This window comes from Carlito syrichta, unplaced genomic scaffold (assembly GCF_000164805.1).
Source record: "Carlito syrichta isolate Samal-C Ts95f unplaced genomic scaffold, Tarsius_syrichta-2.0.1 Scaffold311525, whole genome shotgun sequence".
In the NCBI taxonomy this organism is placed as follows: domain Eukaryota; kingdom Metazoa; phylum Chordata; class Mammalia; order Primates; family Tarsiidae; genus Carlito; species Carlito syrichta.
Window position 1 is genome coordinate 138511 of NW_007255621.1, and position 21357 is coordinate 159867.

At 36.1% G+C, this 21357-nt stretch overlaps 1 protein-coding gene across 1 annotated transcript in view; it reads right to left on the reverse strand.

Annotated features, from left to right (window-relative positions):
- Nucleotides 1-1460: 1460 nt before the first annotated feature.
- The window catches only part of FBN2 (fibrillin 2), a 256177-nt gene continuing 236280 nt past the window's right edge, over nt 1461-21357 (reverse strand). Inside the window, exons 56-65 of the mRNA XM_008068800.2 lie at nt 18661-18786; nt 17140-17346; nt 16059-16184; nt 14354-14476; nt 12970-13086; nt 12294-12422; nt 10322-10441; nt 5691-5922; nt 4130-4301; nt 1461-2218 (exon numbers count right to left, since the gene is read on the reverse strand). Of these exons, the coding sequence (XP_008066991.1) occupies nt 1844-2218; nt 4130-4301; nt 5691-5922; nt 10322-10441; nt 12294-12422; nt 12970-13086; nt 14354-14476; nt 16059-16184; nt 17140-17346; nt 18661-18786 (1727 nt within the window). The 3' untranslated portion in view covers nt 1461-1843. The remainder of the gene's footprint in view (nt 2219-4129; nt 4302-5690; nt 5923-10321; nt 10442-12293; nt 12423-12969; nt 13087-14353; nt 14477-16058; nt 16185-17139; nt 17347-18660; nt 18787-21357) is intronic.

The window sequence follows — 21357 nt, forward strand, 5'->3', positions numbered from 1 at the left end:
TAGAAAGATGGGTCCCAGAAAGCTTAGTATTTTTGCAGAAGTGGACGACTTACTGCCTTGATTGTCTTTCTAATTAGAACATAACTTTACACTGTAGTCATCAGCTGAACACTCCTGCTTTCTTTGCTTCACAGATTTGCCAACATTCCTTTATTTTCGTTTAAGTATGCCTGGCTTTCCCTCTCCATCTGTTACTTTAATACAGGTTCCTGTAAGAAAAGCCCCCACCCCCTCTCACAAATACAACAGGGGTTGTGGTCCTATAAAACTCTCAGTCAGAAAACTACCCCAAAATAAGCTTTATTGCAAGAAAAGTGTCATATTTGATACATAGACCTACAAAAACAAACAAAACCAAAAACCATATGTTTTTCCTCACAAACACTTGATTACAAATTTACACTGTTTCTTTTATTTTTAGTTATTAAAAAAAAAAAACAAAACGAAAGCTCCAAAACATGGATATAATTGGTTACTAATCTTTGGTCAGCACAGGTGTGAGAGGAACAACAGGGAGCCTGCGTGTGCTTTGGCCATTTCACATATGAGGTTTGGTCACTGGTCCAGGGACAGGTTCTTGGGTTGAGAAGAGCATGGATACGTATTCTTATTAGCACGTCCTGGTACAATATCTTTTTAAATGACTAAAGCAAACTAAACATCAATTCATTGTACAAACATCTTTCATACACAATAGGCTATGATAAAATGAGGCATATGGTGTATAACTACAGTATTAATGAAAATTCTAAAAAAATGGATTCAAAAAACAACAACAACAACATATATTCCTTGGCAGCACTGCATGATTTGTTTGCACATATGGCAATCCTGAAATAGCTTGAACATAATAAATGCACCATTAATCTAAGACAGCACCAAACACTACAGAACGCCAGGTGTTCCTTTTCAAAGGAACGGCGATTCTTCAGCTGCCTAGGGTACCACAAGTACGCAGCGCACCCTGGGTAAGAATGAGGTGTTGTGGATAGCACATGTGGTTCCTTGAGGTCATGAGAAGGAAATACAGTACGGTTTGGCCTGCAACGCTAATGGTCTCACAAGCAGTCAAGGTATTTTGCTACAGTGGGTTGTGCTTCATCTTCCATTGCCTGGTGTGTCTGGTGATGTGAAATATTGTCACAATGAGCTGCTTTGGCTTTGACCTCCTTTGTAAAGGATTTAGTGACATTCACGTCTTTTAAACTATTGATTACACTGCCCATTCAGCTCTGTGTGGCTTTCTTTAAAATAATCAGGTGTGTACCAGTCAAATGACTGGCAGAAAACCGAAGGAAACATCTCTTGAATCTACTGAATTTTTAAAAAGCACCTCTAAAAGAAATAGCTCAAATTTATAAATCTAAAGAAAAACAAGTGAGTTTCCCTTTTTGTTTACATAGTTTGTTCATTTCTCCATATATTACTGCATTAAAAATAAATAAACATCTATATTTTTTAATTAGCAACTATAGCAAAATACCCAACGTGTTAAGGACTGCTAACAGGAAAAAAAAAAAAAAAAAGCTCACATTATTTTTGTGCATTTTAGTGCCATATGCTGATCTCTTGAACATTTAGTTTTTTTAAAAAATATATTTAAAAATGAAGTTATATAAAAAATACAGTAACCACGGTTGCCTTTGTGCTCAAATCTTTGGCCACACCAGAGTCTAAATTATCCCTCCCTGTGAGGGTCAACATTCAAAGTTTGAGACAGGGAGGAATGAAATGAAAGTTATTATGTTTTCCTCTTTAAAATTAGTCATTGACTTTTCAAACTCATCTGTTTGAAAAGGGTGGCTGTGCTGGGATTTGAGCCTGGACCCAAGTCTGTGAAGGGTTAATAGAGCTGAATCTGCAGCCTCATTCTGAGAGCCTCCCCGAGCTCCCCTAGGAGGTAGTCGTCCTCATTGCTCTCTTCCAGTTTCTTAAGCTCCTTCTTCTTGTAGAGAGGGATGCTAGTAATTTCCAGTGTGTATGTGCCAGGCACGAGCTTCTTCTTGGCCGTGTGCAAGTAGCTGAGCCCGTTCCTTTGATGGATGCGGAAGACGCCGTCACTGTTCCCTTGGGAGATGACATAGCGGATGTGGTTGTTGAGGGGCTCGATGGCGGGCCTTAGTTCCAGGATGTGCTCCTTAGAGCCGAGGCCAGAGAGGTTGAACTTCATGTTGATGGGGCTGTCCATGTCCACACTCTCTAGGCTGATCTGCTCAACCTGAAGGAAAAGCAGAACACAATTTGCACAAGCTTCTACAGCAAGGCAGAAAACTAGGCAGGGATCTGCTGCTGGGCTATGGCCACAAGGACAGGCTGTGGTGCCCCACTCCTGCTTTCTGAGCACTTCTTACTGACTAGCGGTGTGAAAGAGGCTATTGTAAATTTCTGTCAGCTGGTAGAAAAGGTCAATTCCATAGAGAATGCCCTGTAAATCTTTACGACTTCTCACTCAGCCTTAACGAGGTAATTAAAATTATAGGACTGAGCTTACAGAGTGTTCACATTTCAAGTATTTTTTGATGAATTTATGGGATATCACGCTTATTAATAATCTAAAAAAAAAGAAAATTTAGGAAATGACTGTAATTTTTTTCTTTTTCCTTTTTTTTTTTGTGGCCGAAGTCAAAACAAGAAGTGCTACTGTTCTCCAACAGCAGGGACTGCACCCAGAAGAACATTCTCTCTGAAAGTTTGGTCTTGCTTTGTGAGGCCCATGAATGAGGAGTTTCTGGAGCCATCAGTACCATTCAGAGTGAGTGATTTGCAGAGTTCTAAGGGCTCTAGCTTGAAGCAGTTTTGGTAAAAGCCAGTGGGGCAGGGCCGAGACAACCAAGTTTGACTTGCTCAGAGGGTTGGGAGGTGTACAAATGATATTCAAAAAGACAGGCTAAAAACCACAATGCTTTGATTAAGTAAGAACTTGGCTATGGTATACATCAATGTTCAGGCAGAAATTATGCCCCAAATACCACAACAGGAAGGTTTTATAAGCAGAATTTCTAGATTTGTAGTTTGGGGGACTTGATAAATATCTCAATTGTCATACTTAAACATCAGTTGGGTAACTTAGTCTACTTAAGGTAAATGTAACACTGGCTTATTTATTACTACAAAATAGAATCTTAGACTTTCTGGCTAGAGAAGTCTGGTTGGAGAGATAAGGGACATTTCTGAGGAGGCCCAGGAAACTGAAGCAAGTTGCCTGATTCACACAGTCGGTTAGCTGGTGACTAGGTTGTTTGGTGGGGGAATTTCTTAGTAATATTAACTTTAGAGAGTGATGAGTAATGACCTCATGCTATCTCTGATCTCTGGGAATATCACAGACATCTCTAGATGGGGGATATTAATCACTGACATGAACCCAACATGTGTACTATGTATGCCAGGCACTGTTGCAGGCTTCATGTGTTGTGACTCAATTAACCCTCCCAGCAAGTTGTTGGTAGTTATTTTCACTCCCATTTTATGGGTGAAAAAACTGAGGTTGAGAGAAGATAAGTAAACATGCCCTAGGTAACGCAGGTAATAAGTGTGGAGGACCAGGGATTTATATTCAAAGCCATGTAGTCTGTGGCTCACCCCTCTAATGATTCTGCCAAAATGCCATTAGGGAAAGGAAACACCAGCTGCAGGCAATTCAATCTTTAGTTCCTTACAAAATACACATTATTTGAAGGCAAAAATATTTATGGCAGGAGGAACTGTCTTAAAAATAAGTCACAGAATATGAGACCTAGTTTGGCTTACCATCTGAAAATGAAAATCAGCCTCGTGGGCTATACATATAAAAAACAAAATTAGAAAAACTCAAAATAATTTTACTTTTTTGAATGATTAGAGAGTAGTTATTTCCTAGATGGACATCTTATGTCCTCTGGCACAAATAAAAAACTAAAACAAAAGAAAATGATCTTAAACTGTGTGTCTTTAAGTCTTTTCTCTCAATCTTTTTGTTTAGAACTTACTTATTTTAATTTACTTGCCTTTATCATATTAGGTCCATTAATTTATTCATTGCAATTCAAGATAGGTTCAATTCACTGAGGCTGAGAACTACATATATCACTTTGTATACACAACTCCATATGGAAAACTTGTGTGGCAAAACAAAGTCAGATTTACTCACAGCAGTAGGTTCAGGTTCATAGACACTTCTCTTCTGTCGGCTGTCTTTCTTAGCATAGCCGTTGATTTTGCACTCATAGCATGCTTCTGGTGACAGAGCATTCTCCTCATCGACCTCTGTATCCAGTGACAGGTACTGCCCTTTGTTAAATCCCATTCCTGAGACACAGTGGCTATTTGCAAGAAGCAAAGTATTGTTATATTTTTATCATTCAGTTTGACCATAGTTTTCCAGTGGTAGAGCAAAGACTTCCCAGAAACATAAAACCAACAAAGCAAATTAAACTCATAAACATAAAAATCTAATATTCCTTGCAATTCTTTAGCACTCAATACATGTGATTTTATCTTATTTTGAAAATGGCAAAATGGAGTGAGCCCTAGGCTTTCCCAATTTTCAATTGTAATTAGACTGAAGCACTTGGGTGTAATTCACTCAAGAAGGTAAAAAGAGGGTGTGGATTTCCAAAGAGAATGCTAAGAGAAGTTCCACAGAGCCTGAAGCCTGTGCTTGCTGCTCTCAACAAAACTCCTGCTTCAGTAATGGAGATTTCTGAACTTGTATTTTGGTTAGTGAAAGAGTCTATGCATTGGCTCTAAAGGACCCTGTTTGGAACAAACCTTTTGTTTTAAGTATTATTATACACCAGTTGGCCAGATTGGCCATGCCTTTTAGCCCCTGCTGTGTATACTGCTTCTTCTAAGGAAGAAGGCAACATATAAATCCTCATTATCTGTGCTACTGAGCACCACTGCCTGCATGGAAGGATGCACATGGTGAGTAATTCACCACAGCCCACAGGACTTGAGAAAGTGAGTTTAGTCTGAGGGAAGCCAGTCTTGTGGGATGGGCCGGTGCTTACTGGTGCCATACCACCAAGGCACCATCCTTTCTCTGTGTATCATAAAAGCTGGATGAGCACAGAGATAGGCAACTGAGAGAGGCATGGCTAGGGATTGCTAGGCTAGCAACTGCCAGAATTTGTAGAAGAACTTGGGGCAAGGCCATTCCCACTTCTAGCTCACAGCCTAGGTATCTAGGGCAACATATGAGCTGTATTTTTAAACAACTGCTTGTCTCTGGCCTTGGGTCTGACCTGAATCAATTCAGGCCATTATGAGGGTCAAAGAGTGATACTTGTATACAAGTTCAAGTTTTAGGTTCACCATAAAGAAGGTACTCTTATACCTTGAACATAGTGTGTGCCTTCTTGGTGTTTATTTACATACCCATATAATCAATGCTTTTGCCTCTTGGCTTTATTTTTATTATTTTTGAGATTAGAAAATATAGTTTATTTAAAGAGTAAATTAGAGAGAGAGAAAGAGGAGATTCACCTCCCCAAGGTAGGGAAGGGGGCCAACGCCAGGAAACATGGTGATAGCCATAGCTCAAAAAGCACATGGCCACACCAGGGTCTATCCAGGCAATGGTGGTGATGGTCTGGCAATGGCATGCCTCTTGGTTTTTAAACACGGGACCCTTCCTGTAGTGTTAGGCAGACTGAACTCACTGAGGTACCAGGCATTCCTGTGTGCAGGGAGGTTGATGGCCACCTTACCCCTGTCCCACTCTGTAGTACCCAGGTGGGCAGCCACAGAGGTAGCCCCCTTCTGTGTTGGAACAGCCGTAATTGCATGGGTTCTTGGAGGATGAACACTCGTTCACATCATGGCAGGCACTGGAGAACTGGTCGAAGGAGAATCCCGAGGGGCAGGCGCATTTATAACTCCCCAGGGTGTTGTAGCAGGAAGCAGAGCCACAGGCATTGGGGTTGGAGCATTCATTCTCATCTAGTAAAACAAAATAGAAATCTTACACAGGAAATGGAGCCATAACAATAACGTGAAGAAGGGCTGGAGTCTCAAAGCACTATGATTTTTGTAGAAGAAATAGCTCTAGAACTATATTACAATTTTTTTTTACTCGAATGGTTGCTTTGCAAAGCATATGAATTTTAAAATCCTCCTAAATTATGAGTTTAAAACCCCCTTGCTTTGCCCTTTTATATTCTGTTTGTGCCATGTTTCTGAATATGCCTGCAGTCCCTGGGGACAGATATTTACAGCCTGCCTAATGAATAACTCTCCTATTCTCTTAACAGAAAGTTAGTTCAAGAATCAAGATCGCAGGCAAATCCATAGAGATAGAGAGTAAATTAGTAGCCAGGAGAGGGAAGGGATAAATGGAAAATGATTGCTATTGGATATGAGGTTTTTATTTGAGGTAGTGAGAAGGCGATAAGAAGGTTCTGAAACTAGTAGCATTCCTTGATGGTTGCACAAAAAGCATTTAATTGTATACTTTAAAAGGGTGAATTTTATGGTACATGAATTATATTTCCATTTTTTAAGAAACCTGTATTTCTTATCTATATTTGTATGCATTCTTCCAGAAATTCCCCAAACCTGTGTTATATATATGAGGAGAAAGTATATAAAAATTTCAAAAAATCCTAAATGAAAACAATGGAAATGAACACTATTTAACTAGACTGATTCAATTAACAACCTAGTACAGTTCAAACTGCAAACCCCATTTGGTGCAGACTGTGCCTTCTGAAACAGGTTTACATTCAGCCATCAGCCTTACTCATTTAATGGCTAACATTATATTAATATTATAATGTCTGATACCAGGATCATCATATGTTATGCTTCTAGTTGCTATTACCATTTTAACAAATTCAAAGCCTGATTGTGCTTCTAACCTTGAAGATTATAATTTTGCTCTTAACTGTCTGGCTGATATGTAGCATGCGGCTTGACTCTTTGGGCTTTATTAATATAATCCAAATTTTACCCTGGGCACAAAATCACATCTGTTTTATGGAATTCTTTCAATTCTTGTGACTCCATATTGAGCACAGAGTGTCTGTCAACCTAAAATAAGACAAGTATATAATTCAGCCCACGTGGGGAATTTGCAAGTAGGTGTGCACAGAGGACACAACAACCAGCAGGGAAGTGCGGGTCTGCAGTAGCTCAGTGAGATATGGAAGCTGCAGATGGGGCCTTGGCCTCTCAGACAGGAAATAAAACTTTGTTAGGTACAGGATAGAGTATTGAAAGGGTAGACATTATTAGGAACATTTTTGTATCATGATTACAGTTTCAGAATTAAATGAGACCATTAAATGTAGATTTCACAATCACTGAATATAAAATATGCTGTGATTACCTAACGTGAAAATTCTTAGCCTTTATTAAATGAGGAGAAAGTATATGCAGTAAATACATCCTCAATAACTTGGCTACATGTGACAATTATAACTACAATTTTATTTTTATATGCAAAAGAATTGAAATGCTGCCACAAAAATTCATCTGCTTGTAAAATTAGATCTGACATTCATATGAAGTTTCTCTCCTAATAAGGAATCTAAATTAGATTATAATTTAATGAAATGATCCTGCCATGAATATAGTATTAGACATTGTGTTAGGAAAAAAAATTACCAGGCAAAACCAATTAATTGACAAAACTGCACTTACATGTACCATTAAATTGCATTTAAATAGACTACTGTCAAGAATACTTAAAAATATGTAATATGTTTGGAAGTACCATGATATACCTCTTATTCATGTGCTATAAATGTATATCATGGTTAAAATGTATAGACAGATAAATATGCTCTTGTTTGACACATATTTTGAATTGCCTCAAGCCTCTCTAAGCTAAGTTTGAATTATTCTGAAGTCTATAGAAGCAACTGGAAGTTACTAATGCTAAATAACGAAAGTTTCATGCTTTAAGACAAACTTTTCTTTCACATATTTTCAGTTTTGATTAACTGCCAATACTTGCCAATAATTGAGAATGTTACCTACATCTGTACAGTTTATGTACCAGATTGTTATGAATTCTCTTGGTAACTGGCTGGACACTTTTTAAGTGTTAGGTTGAATTGAAAGCTTTTTTCCAATATTAACATTTTCAAAGAACTTTTATTTTTCTTAAATTGGTGGCAGTATTAACAAATCTGGTAACTTTAGGTTTACAATCTCACTAATTTAAATTATCTCAGGTATTGACTACAGTTTTGGCCACTTACCAGGAGACCTGGGTAAATCTGTCTGAAATGCCTTTTTTATATTTCTCCATTAATCATATGAATAACTGAAAATATTCACGTGGTACTGACAGATAAAAATATTTGTGGTTATTTCAATTAGCATTTTCTCATAATTTTTGTACTTTGCTAACTTGTTGCTTTTATTAGTTTTCTGAAGGGTTATTTCGCTCTATTTCTGTCATATATTTGAGCCAAAATTCCAGCTGTGTTAGGTGGATTCAAGGCAAGAAACTCCACAATTTTATTACAGACCAGCTGGATTCTTTAACCCTGCACAGAGGACTCTAGTGCCTTGTGAAATAATACCTGTTGTGTCCTACTCAGGGGCCTGTTGCTTAGAAGCACCCATTTAAAAAGAACAAGCTCTCAAATTAATACTTGCAATTGGGGATATCTGCTTATGTATCTTTGAATACATCTTTAAAACCACTGCTCACAGAATCTCTCCTGATTAGAAGGCACACAGGCTTTTGGCTGGATTCCAGTGTGAGCTGCTCTGGGGGTGACTGTTTTGCCTAAGTGCACATCCCAAGGATCTCATAAAAGGGAATTGTAATGCACCACACTGTCTTGATTTCAAGTCAGACCATCCCAAACAGAGTTTCCACATTTAGTAAAAACCCGTGCAGCTAGTTTTGTACTAGATGCTTATAAACAAAAACTTCAGAAAATGCAAAATCTTGGAAATTGAGTTGACACTCTATACATATTGCTGTTTCTATTTGTATCCTCTAAAAAAGTAAGAATTCTATTTAAGTTGACACAATGTGAAATATTAGGGAATTATTCTTTTCCCTTAAGTTCCCCCAAATCAACCCAGAAGTCTATGGTATTTACCAAATACAGTGGTGAGCTTCGTATTTTATAAATATTGCAGTATAATAAAATTGTTTTACATTATTTTAATGGCTATCTGACAAAATACTATTCCCCATATTCTAAAGAGTGTGCCTACATTGTGCTTTTATTTATGAATCAATAAATCAGGGCATAGCAATTTTTGTTACCTTTTCATTGAAGAACAAAAAAGAAAATTTATGAAATTATTTTGACTGACTGCCTAACTGATCATTTTGTATCATGATATGGCAAAGCATCTGTCTTTGACCTAGCATAAGTTCCCCTCCTTTGAAATTTATCTTTTTTTCTCAATTCACTAAGCTGTCATTAGAAATTTCTTTTGAGAAGACCTCAAAGGATGAATGAGATTATTTTATTTAGTGGATTTCAATAACAGTTCAATATCTGAATAATGTGTGGAGTAATTTAGATCACTACAGAGGAACAGGAAGCATCCTGACATTTTTCTTCAGGACCACTGTTCGCTTTTTTGCTCAGCAATGCCGGCATCGAATGTCAAAATGTATTGGATGGTGTCTGTGAAGTGCAGTCAAATGGAGCCAAGAGATTAGGCTATGCTGAGTAAGTCAGCTGGCTATTCAAGTAGAGAATAATGTTCCCTTTGATCAAGAGCTCCTTAAAATTCTCCTTAAAAGAAGAATTTCCATGACTATTACCAATGCAAGGAACAGAGCAGAAAGCCCACATATTTTGTTTTACAAACACTTCTGTCTGGAGTTGTCAACAGTATTTGCTGTAAATAGGTACTTTTTTTAACCCTAAAATCGTTCACATCCTTCATTAAATCTGTGTGACAGGAGAGTACAAATGGACTGTCCTCATTAAGTTGATCTGACTTCCTTTAGATTTGTATAAGGGAAATGGATGAGTAATTCTTTAGCAGCAAATCTAAAAATATCAAATTATTACTGATAAAAACGGCTGACCTTGGCAAATGAAGATTCTTGACACCATCTTCTGTAGATTACAATTACATCTAGTAGAACTTTAGAGGGATGAAACCTCTAGCTGAGTTACATCGTAGGCACTTCAAAACACTGTTTTTATTATAAATGGTTTCAAACATACACAAGTAGAGAAATGAACCCCATGCATGAAATGAACCCCATGCATGAATATTAAGAATATTAAGAACTGGTTTTTAAGTTTTAGAATTCAAGGGCTATTATTGAAACTTCGACTTTTATTATTCATTCATTTTATTTGTTTACTTTCAGGTAAGAAAAGGAGTGACGTGAAGAAAGGACACTCACCCACACACTGGTTCCACTGGTAGTGCTGGATGTACCCTTGAGGGCAGCCACACCTGTAGCCACCCAGGATGTTCTGGCAGCCGTGTTGGCACCTGTGGTTGCCGTCACATTCATCAACATCTGCAAAAACAAGCCCGGCAAAGCCTTTGCATCACGTTTCTTCTACTATTCCTAAATGCATTCCAAACACAGCCTTGAGTAACTATTATCAGGGGAACAAACAAACAAGACACAGCACACAGAGATGCTGTGGGATTTTCAAGTCACATAGTTGTTAGCCCATGGTGGTGCAAAGAACAGTTCTTAGATAAGAGACCACCTCATTTTTCTATCTACCAGACATGGCACGTCACTGTTATAAATAACATCTTAATTTCAGCAAATCAACCATAGCAACCACAAATGCTGTGCATCTTGGACCGATTAAACACATATGGTATGATTTATTTGGAAGTTTTACATACACACACACATTCACACACACTCTACACATATTTGCATTATATATTTCAGTAGATTCAAAAGTGTTTGAAATGTAATCCTCATTTTTTGTAGTACAAGCACTACAAAAATATCTAAAAAGTACAATTGTTTTGCACGTAAAAATGTTATTACCATTCAAGATTAATTAGATGCAAATCCCTCTTAAGCACTTGAATATGTTATTTTTAGACAAGATGTGGTATTATTATACATATGGAAGAATTTCTTTGTTTATATATGCATGCTCTTTTGGAATGACAACCAAGACTTTGAAATCTATCCATAAAGAGTGAAATAAAATTGGCATGTCTGATGTGTGTGTAACAAACTTACATGGATAATTAATAAGTGATATATGCAGATGGTCATGAGCTGAACTCACACGTGGCAAGCAGCTGTGTCTCAGTGATTTCAAATATAAAATATTAAAAGTGAAAAATTTTAAATTGAATTTTCCTTTGCTAAAAATGAGATACATATAAGAACAACGTAAATACTTTGAATATTTCTAGAATTCAAGATCACATATTTTTTAAGAATAGTTAATTTTAAAAGGATGATCTAAGTCAAAAATATAAACTGCATTACTGTGCCATATAAGAATGTAAAGGAGATGTTTATGATCTCATGATCTCTCGCATGGGTGTTTTATAAAAGACACCAATCCCAATACATTTGTATCAGCATATGTTAGCACTTCCAATGTAAATATTAGAGAGCTATATGCTTATTCTTATTTTGTTCCCACCTAACTGTTCCCTTTAACTTTATAGGAAATACCTATCATGGAGGAGACTTTATAGAAAATGCCTACTGCAGGAAGGATAATGAAGCAGGAGTCTCAGCCCACATAAAATAAAAATAGCCACCAGTTTTCCCCAGCATGTTCAGTACATTTCTCCAGTTTTTGATGATGACAGGTACTCTTTTTCTGTCTTACTTTTCATATTTAAGTATCATGAAACAAATGTCCAATTTTTTTCTAATATGTTTATATGCCACTGTAAACCATATTAGGCAAATACTTCTTTTTCAATTCAATTCATTTTCAGATCAATGATTAATAAAGTTATTTAAAAATTAATTTGGTGTTTTAACTGTGAACATGATGCAATATGTGCATTTTTAAAAAAATCATTAGTCCTGAGTGTGGCAACAACAGGCAGAAGCTGTCAGTTTCACTCTTATGACTCTACAGCTATATCACTACTTAATAAAAGCAAATCATGCACCCTATTTTTCTAACAAGCATAAATAAAAACAGTACCTAAAAAAAGTTAATTTAGAAATCACGGAATTTCTGTCTCATCACATTAAAGTTTCCTTCTGCCCCCAAACTACTATATAAACATCTATGAATAAAAATCAATTACTAGGTCCTATTTGGTTAAATCCTTTTTTGAGATTATCTCAATTTCTCATTTAATGTCTTAGAATTTTTCAAAAAGATATAGTTTACTGCTATTAGATTAAGAGCAAATCAACTCACCTTCACAATTTAGTCCAGTGGCATCAAGAGAAAACCCTCTTTGGCATTCACAGCTGAAACTTCCAGGGGTGTTTTGACAGATTCCCTTTGCTCCACAAAGTGAAGGCTGAGACCCACATTCATTGTTGTCTAGCAAAGCACCGGGGAGAGTGTCAAACTTTTCAATTATTACATGACTTAATTTTACATTAAGTGAAAAGCAAAGTATGGAAGCCTAAGTTTCATGATGTGAAAACAGCATTTTAGGGAAATTTATGCCAGAGTTTACCGTCATATTAAAGGCAAAATGGTAAGAAAAAGTATATTTCAAGAGGTTTGAAATGAGATATTTTAGGGCGATTGAAGGCATGGTTTTAGACAATACAGACTGAATGTCTCTTAATATGTATTTTCTAAAATAAGCAAAACCCAATGTGTTTATGCTGCAGTTATATTTAGAATGCGATATAAAGGTACTGTTTGAAATATAGCTACCATGCATGTACTGAGACTAAACAGGTCTTTTTTCCTCTGATTATTGTTCTTATGAAAAAATATATTAGAAATTTCTTTAGACCATTAAATAAATGTATTGGTTTTAAATATAAGTACTGAGACATAATTTTATCATTTTAAGTACATTTTTTAAACATCTACCAAAAATCAGTAAAAGTCCCCATTTATACTTTTGTCTTACCAATACAAGCAGTGTGATGTTGTGTGAAACCAGGTGGACATTTACAGGTAAATCCCCCTAGGGTATTGACACAGAGGAACTGACAGTTGTGCTGTTTGGTTTGACATTCATCGAGGTCTGAAATTAGAAAAAAAGCCAATGAAAATCAAAGCAGAGTTATCTGGCTGAGCATCCTTTCTCACGAAGTCACAGGAGAGGGGCATGCTCCACTGGGAGCATTCTGTCGATTTTTTGCTGGAAGCTTTGTGGATTTCCATAGACATATGGCAAGCAGTTTGCTTTCACATACTTAAGCAGCACAAATATTACAGACTACTATGATAAGGTGGTTATAGTGATACATAACAAAGGTTTCATAAAGTAAGAAACCAAATGGCCAAATCACAGCAGTTTCCATGAGCTATTCTCAAAGCTAATATCCAAAGGTCCATTGCATTTAATGCGATGTAGTATGTGGCTGGTCACTTATTCCTATCAAAAGAAGGATTAAATAAAAATAGACAATCTACAAATTGATGAAGGTCCTGTGATGTTTGTGATGAAGACACAAACATCGAGTCAGATTCTCCACATCCAAATGAAAACACTGTCATTAATATCTGGGGAAGCAAAAACACAGCATCTGTAATTCTAGCTATAAAAATAGTATTGCTATTTAAACTCTATTTTAAAAACCTCAAAATTTAATTTTGGCTGTATTAAAACTTAATTTGGAAAAATGTATTTAAAAGTAATTTATCACATAAGATGTAGACAAGACAAATTCATTATAGTTTAAAAAACACTTTAGTTGCACTCACTTATAAACAATGTACAGAATGAATCTGACCTACAGTGCTTGCCATTATTTTATTTTTTAATATGTTTTGGAAATAAAAATCTCATTTTATTGAGCATAACTATATTTTAAAAATTTGCTTGGTCCTTAATTTAATTCTGATGAAGTTTACTATGACATCAAATATATGAGTACAGAATTGAAGCCATTTTCATGATCTAACTTGGCTTGATAAATAATTACTTTTAATTCTACCTGAGCAAAAAATTTAAGTTTACCCATCCATTTTCACTTTTTTGCAGTAAATATGTAATAAAGATAGCTTAGAAAAATAAAATCTTAGATAAACAATAACAATAAAAATGTTCTTTTAAAAAATTTATGTGGTTTGCTATAAGAAGCAAACTGTTGTAACTTGGGTTTTAATTCTCTCTGCCTCCTACAGTGGGCCCATAGGTAGAGTTTTCTATGCATAATAAAATGGCCACTGGAAGATGCATTTTAACTGAAAGTGAAGCACATGGCATAATCCCTGATTACCTAACATCTGAATCTGAAAGAAGAGAGACAGCAAGGGTCACAGCCGTGGAGAGACTGTTCACTCACCTTTGCAAGTCTTCCCATCCTCTTGCAGGACATATCCCCTTGGACATGAACACTGGTAACTCCCCTCAGTGTTCTTGCAGATGAAGTTGCATGGTTTTGGGGACTGGGAACATTCATCAAGGTCTGTGTAAAAGTGATGTGAAGATTAAATTCCTGGTTAAAAGAAACAACCAGCTTCACTCTTCCCCCACTCTTTTTAATTTTCCTCTTCAACTTAAAATGGAAGATAGCCAGAGAGAGATGATGCACAGAACAATTTTTTCTTAAGTAACATACTGGCTTCCTTTGCAAATCTATCTACAGATCTTGGATAAATATTAAAATGTCTAGACAACTGTCTGGGTTCAGAATAGCTACTAAATTCTTTAAGTTAATATACTTTGGTTTATAACATGAGAATCATAAACTTATAAAAATGGAATTTTTTTTTACATGTCGATGTAGCACAAGTTCTCTTTAACTCTCCTCGCTGATGCTTCCCCTAAGTATCTTGTGGGATCACAGATTGCACTGGAAAACTTGCACCTGACCCTTTGGACTCAGTCCTTACCCTGGTCCATCCAGCTCTCGAGCCCAGGAGGCTGAGCTCCACGGACACCATCAGCAAGCTCTCTTGCTCTCTGTCTTCGGACTGGCCCTTATTTCCTAAACCTCCTCCCTGCAAGATGGGCTCAGACCAGCTCGGTCACTGGAGCAGAGGTCACAGGTCCTCTCTGGGCACCCTCTGATACAACTTCCTTCTTCCAAGTTCCAATAATCTCTCCCTCTTTTCTGGCCAGGAATGGTATAGCCACAGCACATAGCACTATCCCTCCTGGTTTCTGAACATTCTGCACACACCCTTATAGACATACACTCCTTGAACTGTTCTCATTGAAATATGCCACCTCTTTCCTACTAGGTCTCTGACTGATCGCAGAAAATCTCCACTTTCTCCACAGAACATACTTGGGTAATGTCCACAGAATGCTGAATGCGCATGATTATCCTGTCCTCTGTTACACTCACACCCTTCTATTTGGATCAAGTGAGTTAGATGCTTACCTAGAGTCACTTTGGTTGTTCTTAACCTTTTATGCTCATTTGTTATTGGAATAGGAATTTTGATGAAATATCAAGTAAGATGATGAAATATGAAAGAGGAAAGATGTTTTCATTAATGAAAATGGCTGAATGCTTTGGAAAGACTCAGTGAAGGCAAGTCCCCTCTCTAACAATTGTCATAAAATGGCGTGGGTAAAAAAAATGAGAAAAATAAATTATAAAATTGTAAAAGGATTCTGTACTGAGACTGCTCTGGAAATTTTAGACGATGCTTACTTTGCATACTTTGTGCAAAAAATAGCTATGAGAAACAAGCAAAATAGTCTCTCTATATACATAAACACAAATTTACAAGAAAGATAGCTCTTTTCCTTCATCAAAAGAATGACAAACAAATGTGCTCTTTTATATTTTATTTTAAAATACAAAATGTTGAAAGTATATACTTGTAGTTTTCATGTTTCCCTGTATGAACAGATTTTTTTTTTTTAAATGAATAATTCTACAGCCCACATTATTAGACAAAGGTCAAATGCTATGATGGCATCATTTAAATAAAATGTACATTCCAAATCTCTGTAATAAGGATACTCTCTTGACAGTAAGTGGTTTGTAGAAAACAGTAGTTGATTACCTCCCACACAGAGGTGCCTAGCCTTACCTATGCAAGAGGTTCCACTGATGTCTGTAGTGTAGCCAACTTTGCAGAAGCACCGAAATGAGCCCATCGTGTTGATGCACTGACCATTGGTGCAGAGGTTTGGCATTACCTTACATTCATCAATATCTGTGTACCACAAAACCGAAAACAAATAGAAGTTATATATGCGAGGGTAAAACTGGTTGGAAACTAAGAGAAATTAAGATGAGATAACTAACAGCGAACATTTATAACAGTGCTTGAGTACCTTTTTATCATTCAGGTAGATGGCAACATGGAAGGGATAGAAAAATAACCTGAAGTGATGGAAAGAGAGAAACAAAGGAATGCTATGTTGAAAGCCCTATTTAAGACTACTCATTTTAAAATCTAAGTATGAATTATACGGGGGGATCTAGAAAACTGCCTCTTTGAAGTCCAACTTATTTGGAATTTGTGATCGTTTCCTATGGGTTAGCCTCTAATTCAATTTGCTGAAGAGAAGCATTTATTAGCAAAGTAGTCATACACAGGTTGGGAATTCATATAGAAATGGAAGAAAATGGTATTTTTTTAGGACATTATTTTATCAGTTGGCTGTACAAAAAATGAAAACTACTAATCAAGTATGAGACTTGCTAGTTTGTAAAGATGCTGCATATAGGATGAGTTTTTGTGTACATTCAAATAAGCATTATTTTTTCAAATAAGACAAGTATAGTTTGGGGGTTACAAGCATGGCCTTGGGAGCAAGTAGATGTGCTCCATTCTTGGATCTACTCTCTTAAAAAGGATGTGATCTTGGGAAAATTACTTACTGTTACCTTAGCTTTGTGCTTCACTTTCCTCATCTTGTTAAATGGAAATAATAAACTCCACATCTTAAGTTTGATGGGACAATCAAATCTTTTAAAATCTCTAAAGCATTAATGAGAATGTTCTTTCTAGATACATATATGAAATATGTCAATTATAAATATCAACATACAAATATTTTGACTATTATTTTTCTTGTATCAGTTTTTACCTTTTCCTTCAAACTGATCTGGATTAATGAAATTCACTGTGTTGACAAAATGCATAAATTTCCTCAACTCCTTACCTCTTCCATCAGTGGTGTATCCTGGACCATGAGGACAAATCTTTTTGTATTGGGCAGTTCCAGGAAGTGGGCAAAGTTCACACTGGTGGCCCCAGCCTCGCCCACCATCGCAGCAGCATTCTGACTTAGTGACAAGATTGCGGCTGCTGGATGCCATCTGACACATTGTCTGCAATACCTCTGCAAAGCAGAGGCCCTGCCGATTGTCTGAAATGGCAAAGTAGTAAGAGTTAAGGTCATGAAACTGACACTTCATTATCTTGGCTTTCAAATTAAATAGAGCAATCAAGGCTTCTTTTTTAGAAATAATTTTTTAAAAGATAAGTATTTATTTTATATGAACAGTCACATTGCTTAAGACAGCTTGATTATAAAGCTTTGTAGTCAGTTCATAGAGTTCTTTCACTATAGGCTAATTTATTAAATTTGATGAAAAGTGATACTATACTCTAGAATTAGATGAACTTTTTCTCTTCAGTCCACTAGCAACTAAATGATAGTGGACTATCATTTTTGTAGAATACAACTGAAAGGAAAATCATATTTCTCTTTAAATAGGCAAATAAGTACCAAGATTTGCTTTTGGAAAACAAATTCTAGATTATGTTTTATGAGTTTGGTACTTATTCAATCTAATCTCTCATAATTACTACAGCTAAAAGACTGTTCAACCATTTCGAATTGAGTAGGATTTTTTTTTTTTTTTAGTATGAGTGAGGGATTGTTCTTACGTAAAGGGCAAGACAAATTCTTTAGTACAGTTTTATAAAGCATCCTAGTAAAACTATTAATAATATGAGCAGAAAATTAAACTTTTTATGTGGGTTACTTTTCTTATTTCCTAAAAGACTGATCTGAAGCAGATGATATTATTCTGAGGAGAGCCCGATACAGCTAAAACAAGCTCTTTTTATGCTAAATGAAGTGATGAGTCAAACAGTCTTACTCCTCTTATTTCTCTTTGTTTGCCTTAAATTTTACAATATACTTTTTGGCTGCCATAACTAACTACAGTGGCTTATAACATATGCATTTTGGCATTAAAATATAACATAATGTCTGAGATTTGTATTTTTCACAAGAAAATGTTTTGCAATACATCTTTCTGTACCACAATATAAAAATTAATCTTCACTGTATTTTTGAAATGTGGCATTTACTTAAAATACATTAATTTTATTAATTTTGGCAGCCCTTACCTCATATCACAAATATTTTCTTTTGGAATTAAATCATCCCCTGATGCAAGTTTTATTAAAGTCAAATTTTCCACAGAACTTAATTAATCTTAATTTTGGAAAGACTATGTAAGATTGTCATTCACATTACACAAAGATGTGCACACAACACACACACATACAAATATGTCATTTGAATAGAGCATAGGAAGAGGTACACAGGCTAGTCAGATTGGGGTCTTTTGTCTAGTAGACAAGAATATATATGTGGAGCTTTTTTGTGATGACATCATAGCACAGTTGTTTTCTCTACCAAATAGAATATATTCAGATATCAACTTACCAAGGCATTCTGTGCCTGAAGAACTTGACTGGAATCCTTCATTACACTCACACCTATAGCTTCCAATAATGTTAACACAACGCCCATTTTCACAGATTCCTGGCTTGGTCCTACATTCATTTTCATCTTCAGGAAAACAGATAATATGAATAATGAGTGATTTGTAATAATTTACAAATAATCTTCTAAAGGGTTATATCTTATTTAAAACTTCTGCACCAAAATACTAATATGATGAGATTAAAAATAGTTATGTGTGAATATTTAGTTTTAGCTTTTTTTTTTTTTTTCCCTGAGTTGGAGTCTCACTCTGTCACCCATACTGGAGTGCAGTGGCCGCTCCCGGCCATCACAGCCTCGACCTGCTGGGCTCCAGCGATCCTTCCGCCTCAGCCTTCCGAGTAGCCGGGATTACAGGCATGCACTACCACGCCTGGCTGATTTTTTGATTTATTGTAGAGATGAGGTCTCACTGCCCAGGCGGGTCTCGAACCCGCGGACTCAGGCAATCCACTCACCTCAACCTCCCAAAGGCGCGGGATTACAGGCTGAACCACCGAGCCCGGCTTAGTTTTAGCTTTATTTAATTTTTTAGGAAAGTTCTTTCTTAAGGTAGTGTCTTCATTTTCTTTCCCACCTGCAGGGAAGGCTGGTGTTTGACATGGAATTGAAAATTATCTCCAAAAGGGATAAAATTGCCTTGAGACACCAAGCAAGGAGAAAAACTTTGGAGAAAAGGATGTCAGTTTATATTATATGAGAGAAAGGCAGATGGGTAGTGTGTGGCAGGTAGGGTTGACAAGTAGGGTAAAAACCACATAGGTCAGGAATAAAGGACAAGCTCTAAGACTGGCTTTGAGTAAAATTACACAAACAGCGGCGGTGTGTGAGGGCAATTAATGGGAAAGGGAATTCAAGAGGCATTGCTCTTTTGATTGGTGATAAATCTATTTGAACAAAATTATTTTATTAAAATTTTCTACACCCTTACTTATTGTGGGGTTTTTTTGGTTGATATTTTGTAAATTTTGTTTGCATTTTTGTTGAAGCCATGATGTTAGAAGTGTAAGAAAACTCATGATATTTTTTCTTTTGATAAATGGCTTTCATTTTTATATTTTTTAACTTTTTAGTCTTCAATTTACTGACATTTATTTTGCATGTGCTTTCCTTTTATTAGTCTTTGCCTTGTATACCTTGTGCTATCCCTTTATTTTCAACTTATCTCACTTTTTTTTTTTTTGAGTTGGAGTCTCACTCCATTGCCCAGACTGAAGTGCAGTGGCACACTCACGGCCACCCCAGCGTTGACCTGCTGGGCTCTGATGATCCTTCTGCTTCAGCCTCCCAAGTAGCTGGAACTAGAGGTGCGTGCTACCACGCCCGGCTAATTTTTTAATTTATTGTAGAGACGAGGGCTCTCCAAGTTGCCTGGGCTGGTCTCGAACCTGCGGGCTCAGTCAATCCACTTGCCTCAGCCTCCCAAAGTGCTGGGATTAAAGACTGAGTCACCAAACCCGGCCTGTCTTACATTTTGATTTAGGCAAAATTCTATTAAAAAGAACCTCACTGAATTTAAAAAGAATTTTAAAAAATATATTTGCCCTTTAACCAGCAATTTAAGCTATTTATACCTATCATGATTACTTGTGTGTTTAGATTCTTATCTGCTGTCTTATATTGTTTTATATTTACTGTGCTACTTCCCTTTCTCTCAACATTTGCTGTATCAGTCGCCATCCTGTTGCCCCAAAATCATATTTGGAAGTTAAAATCTTCTTCCTATAGGTAACTATTAAACAATTTCAATACACATTTTTAGCGTGTGCTTTTCTATCAACATCAAGAAGAAGGTTTCAAAGCTTCTGGCCATAACAAGTAACGAGACAGGAATTTACTTTGCTCTCTTCCTGTACCCGCCACGTTGATGTGATCTAGTTTTGGTTTGTTAAATTTTTAATGTATTATAGGCATCTATTTAAACTAAATAATGAGGTTTACTGGTTTCTTGGGTCACCATTGCTTCAAAAAGTCTATTATTTCCTCTTAGGTTAATTTTTTATAAAACATATTAACGTATATAGTTTGGTAATTATTTCAGATAGAGTATGTGGATGGTAAATAAACGGATTCTAAAACGGATTTCTGACATCTTATTTTGTTCATTTTCACACCTGATTAAGTATAGAATTTCAATTCCAAATTATTTTCCCTTGGAATGTTTTGAAAATATTGCTCCTTTGTCTTTTTACTCAGTGTTGCTATTCTTTTGTAAGAAATCTGTTTTTTCTCTCTAGAAACTTTAAGAATTTTCACTTTGTTTTGAAATTCATCATGATTTGTCTTATGTAGTTAACATTTTTCCCTTTTAGGACCAAAAAAACCCCATCATTACAGAAATTTAAAAGTACATACAAAAGTAATGAACTAAATAAGTCATAGATTTTTAAAAGTTTTATAGTTTGCTATTTCTAGAATCTGAAAATGCAAGTTATGCCATCTTGATCTAATCCTATCTCTAATGTCATTTGCCTTTATCCTGACTTTTATTTGAGTTGTCTGAATTATTACTTTCAAAAAGAGCTCTTACTGCTTGAGTTCCTCTATGTTTGACGACGCATAATACAGCTTTTATACTAGAAAGATGACTTGTGCCTCAAATTCTTAGATTACTGTTGCCTTATTGCCACTGGCATT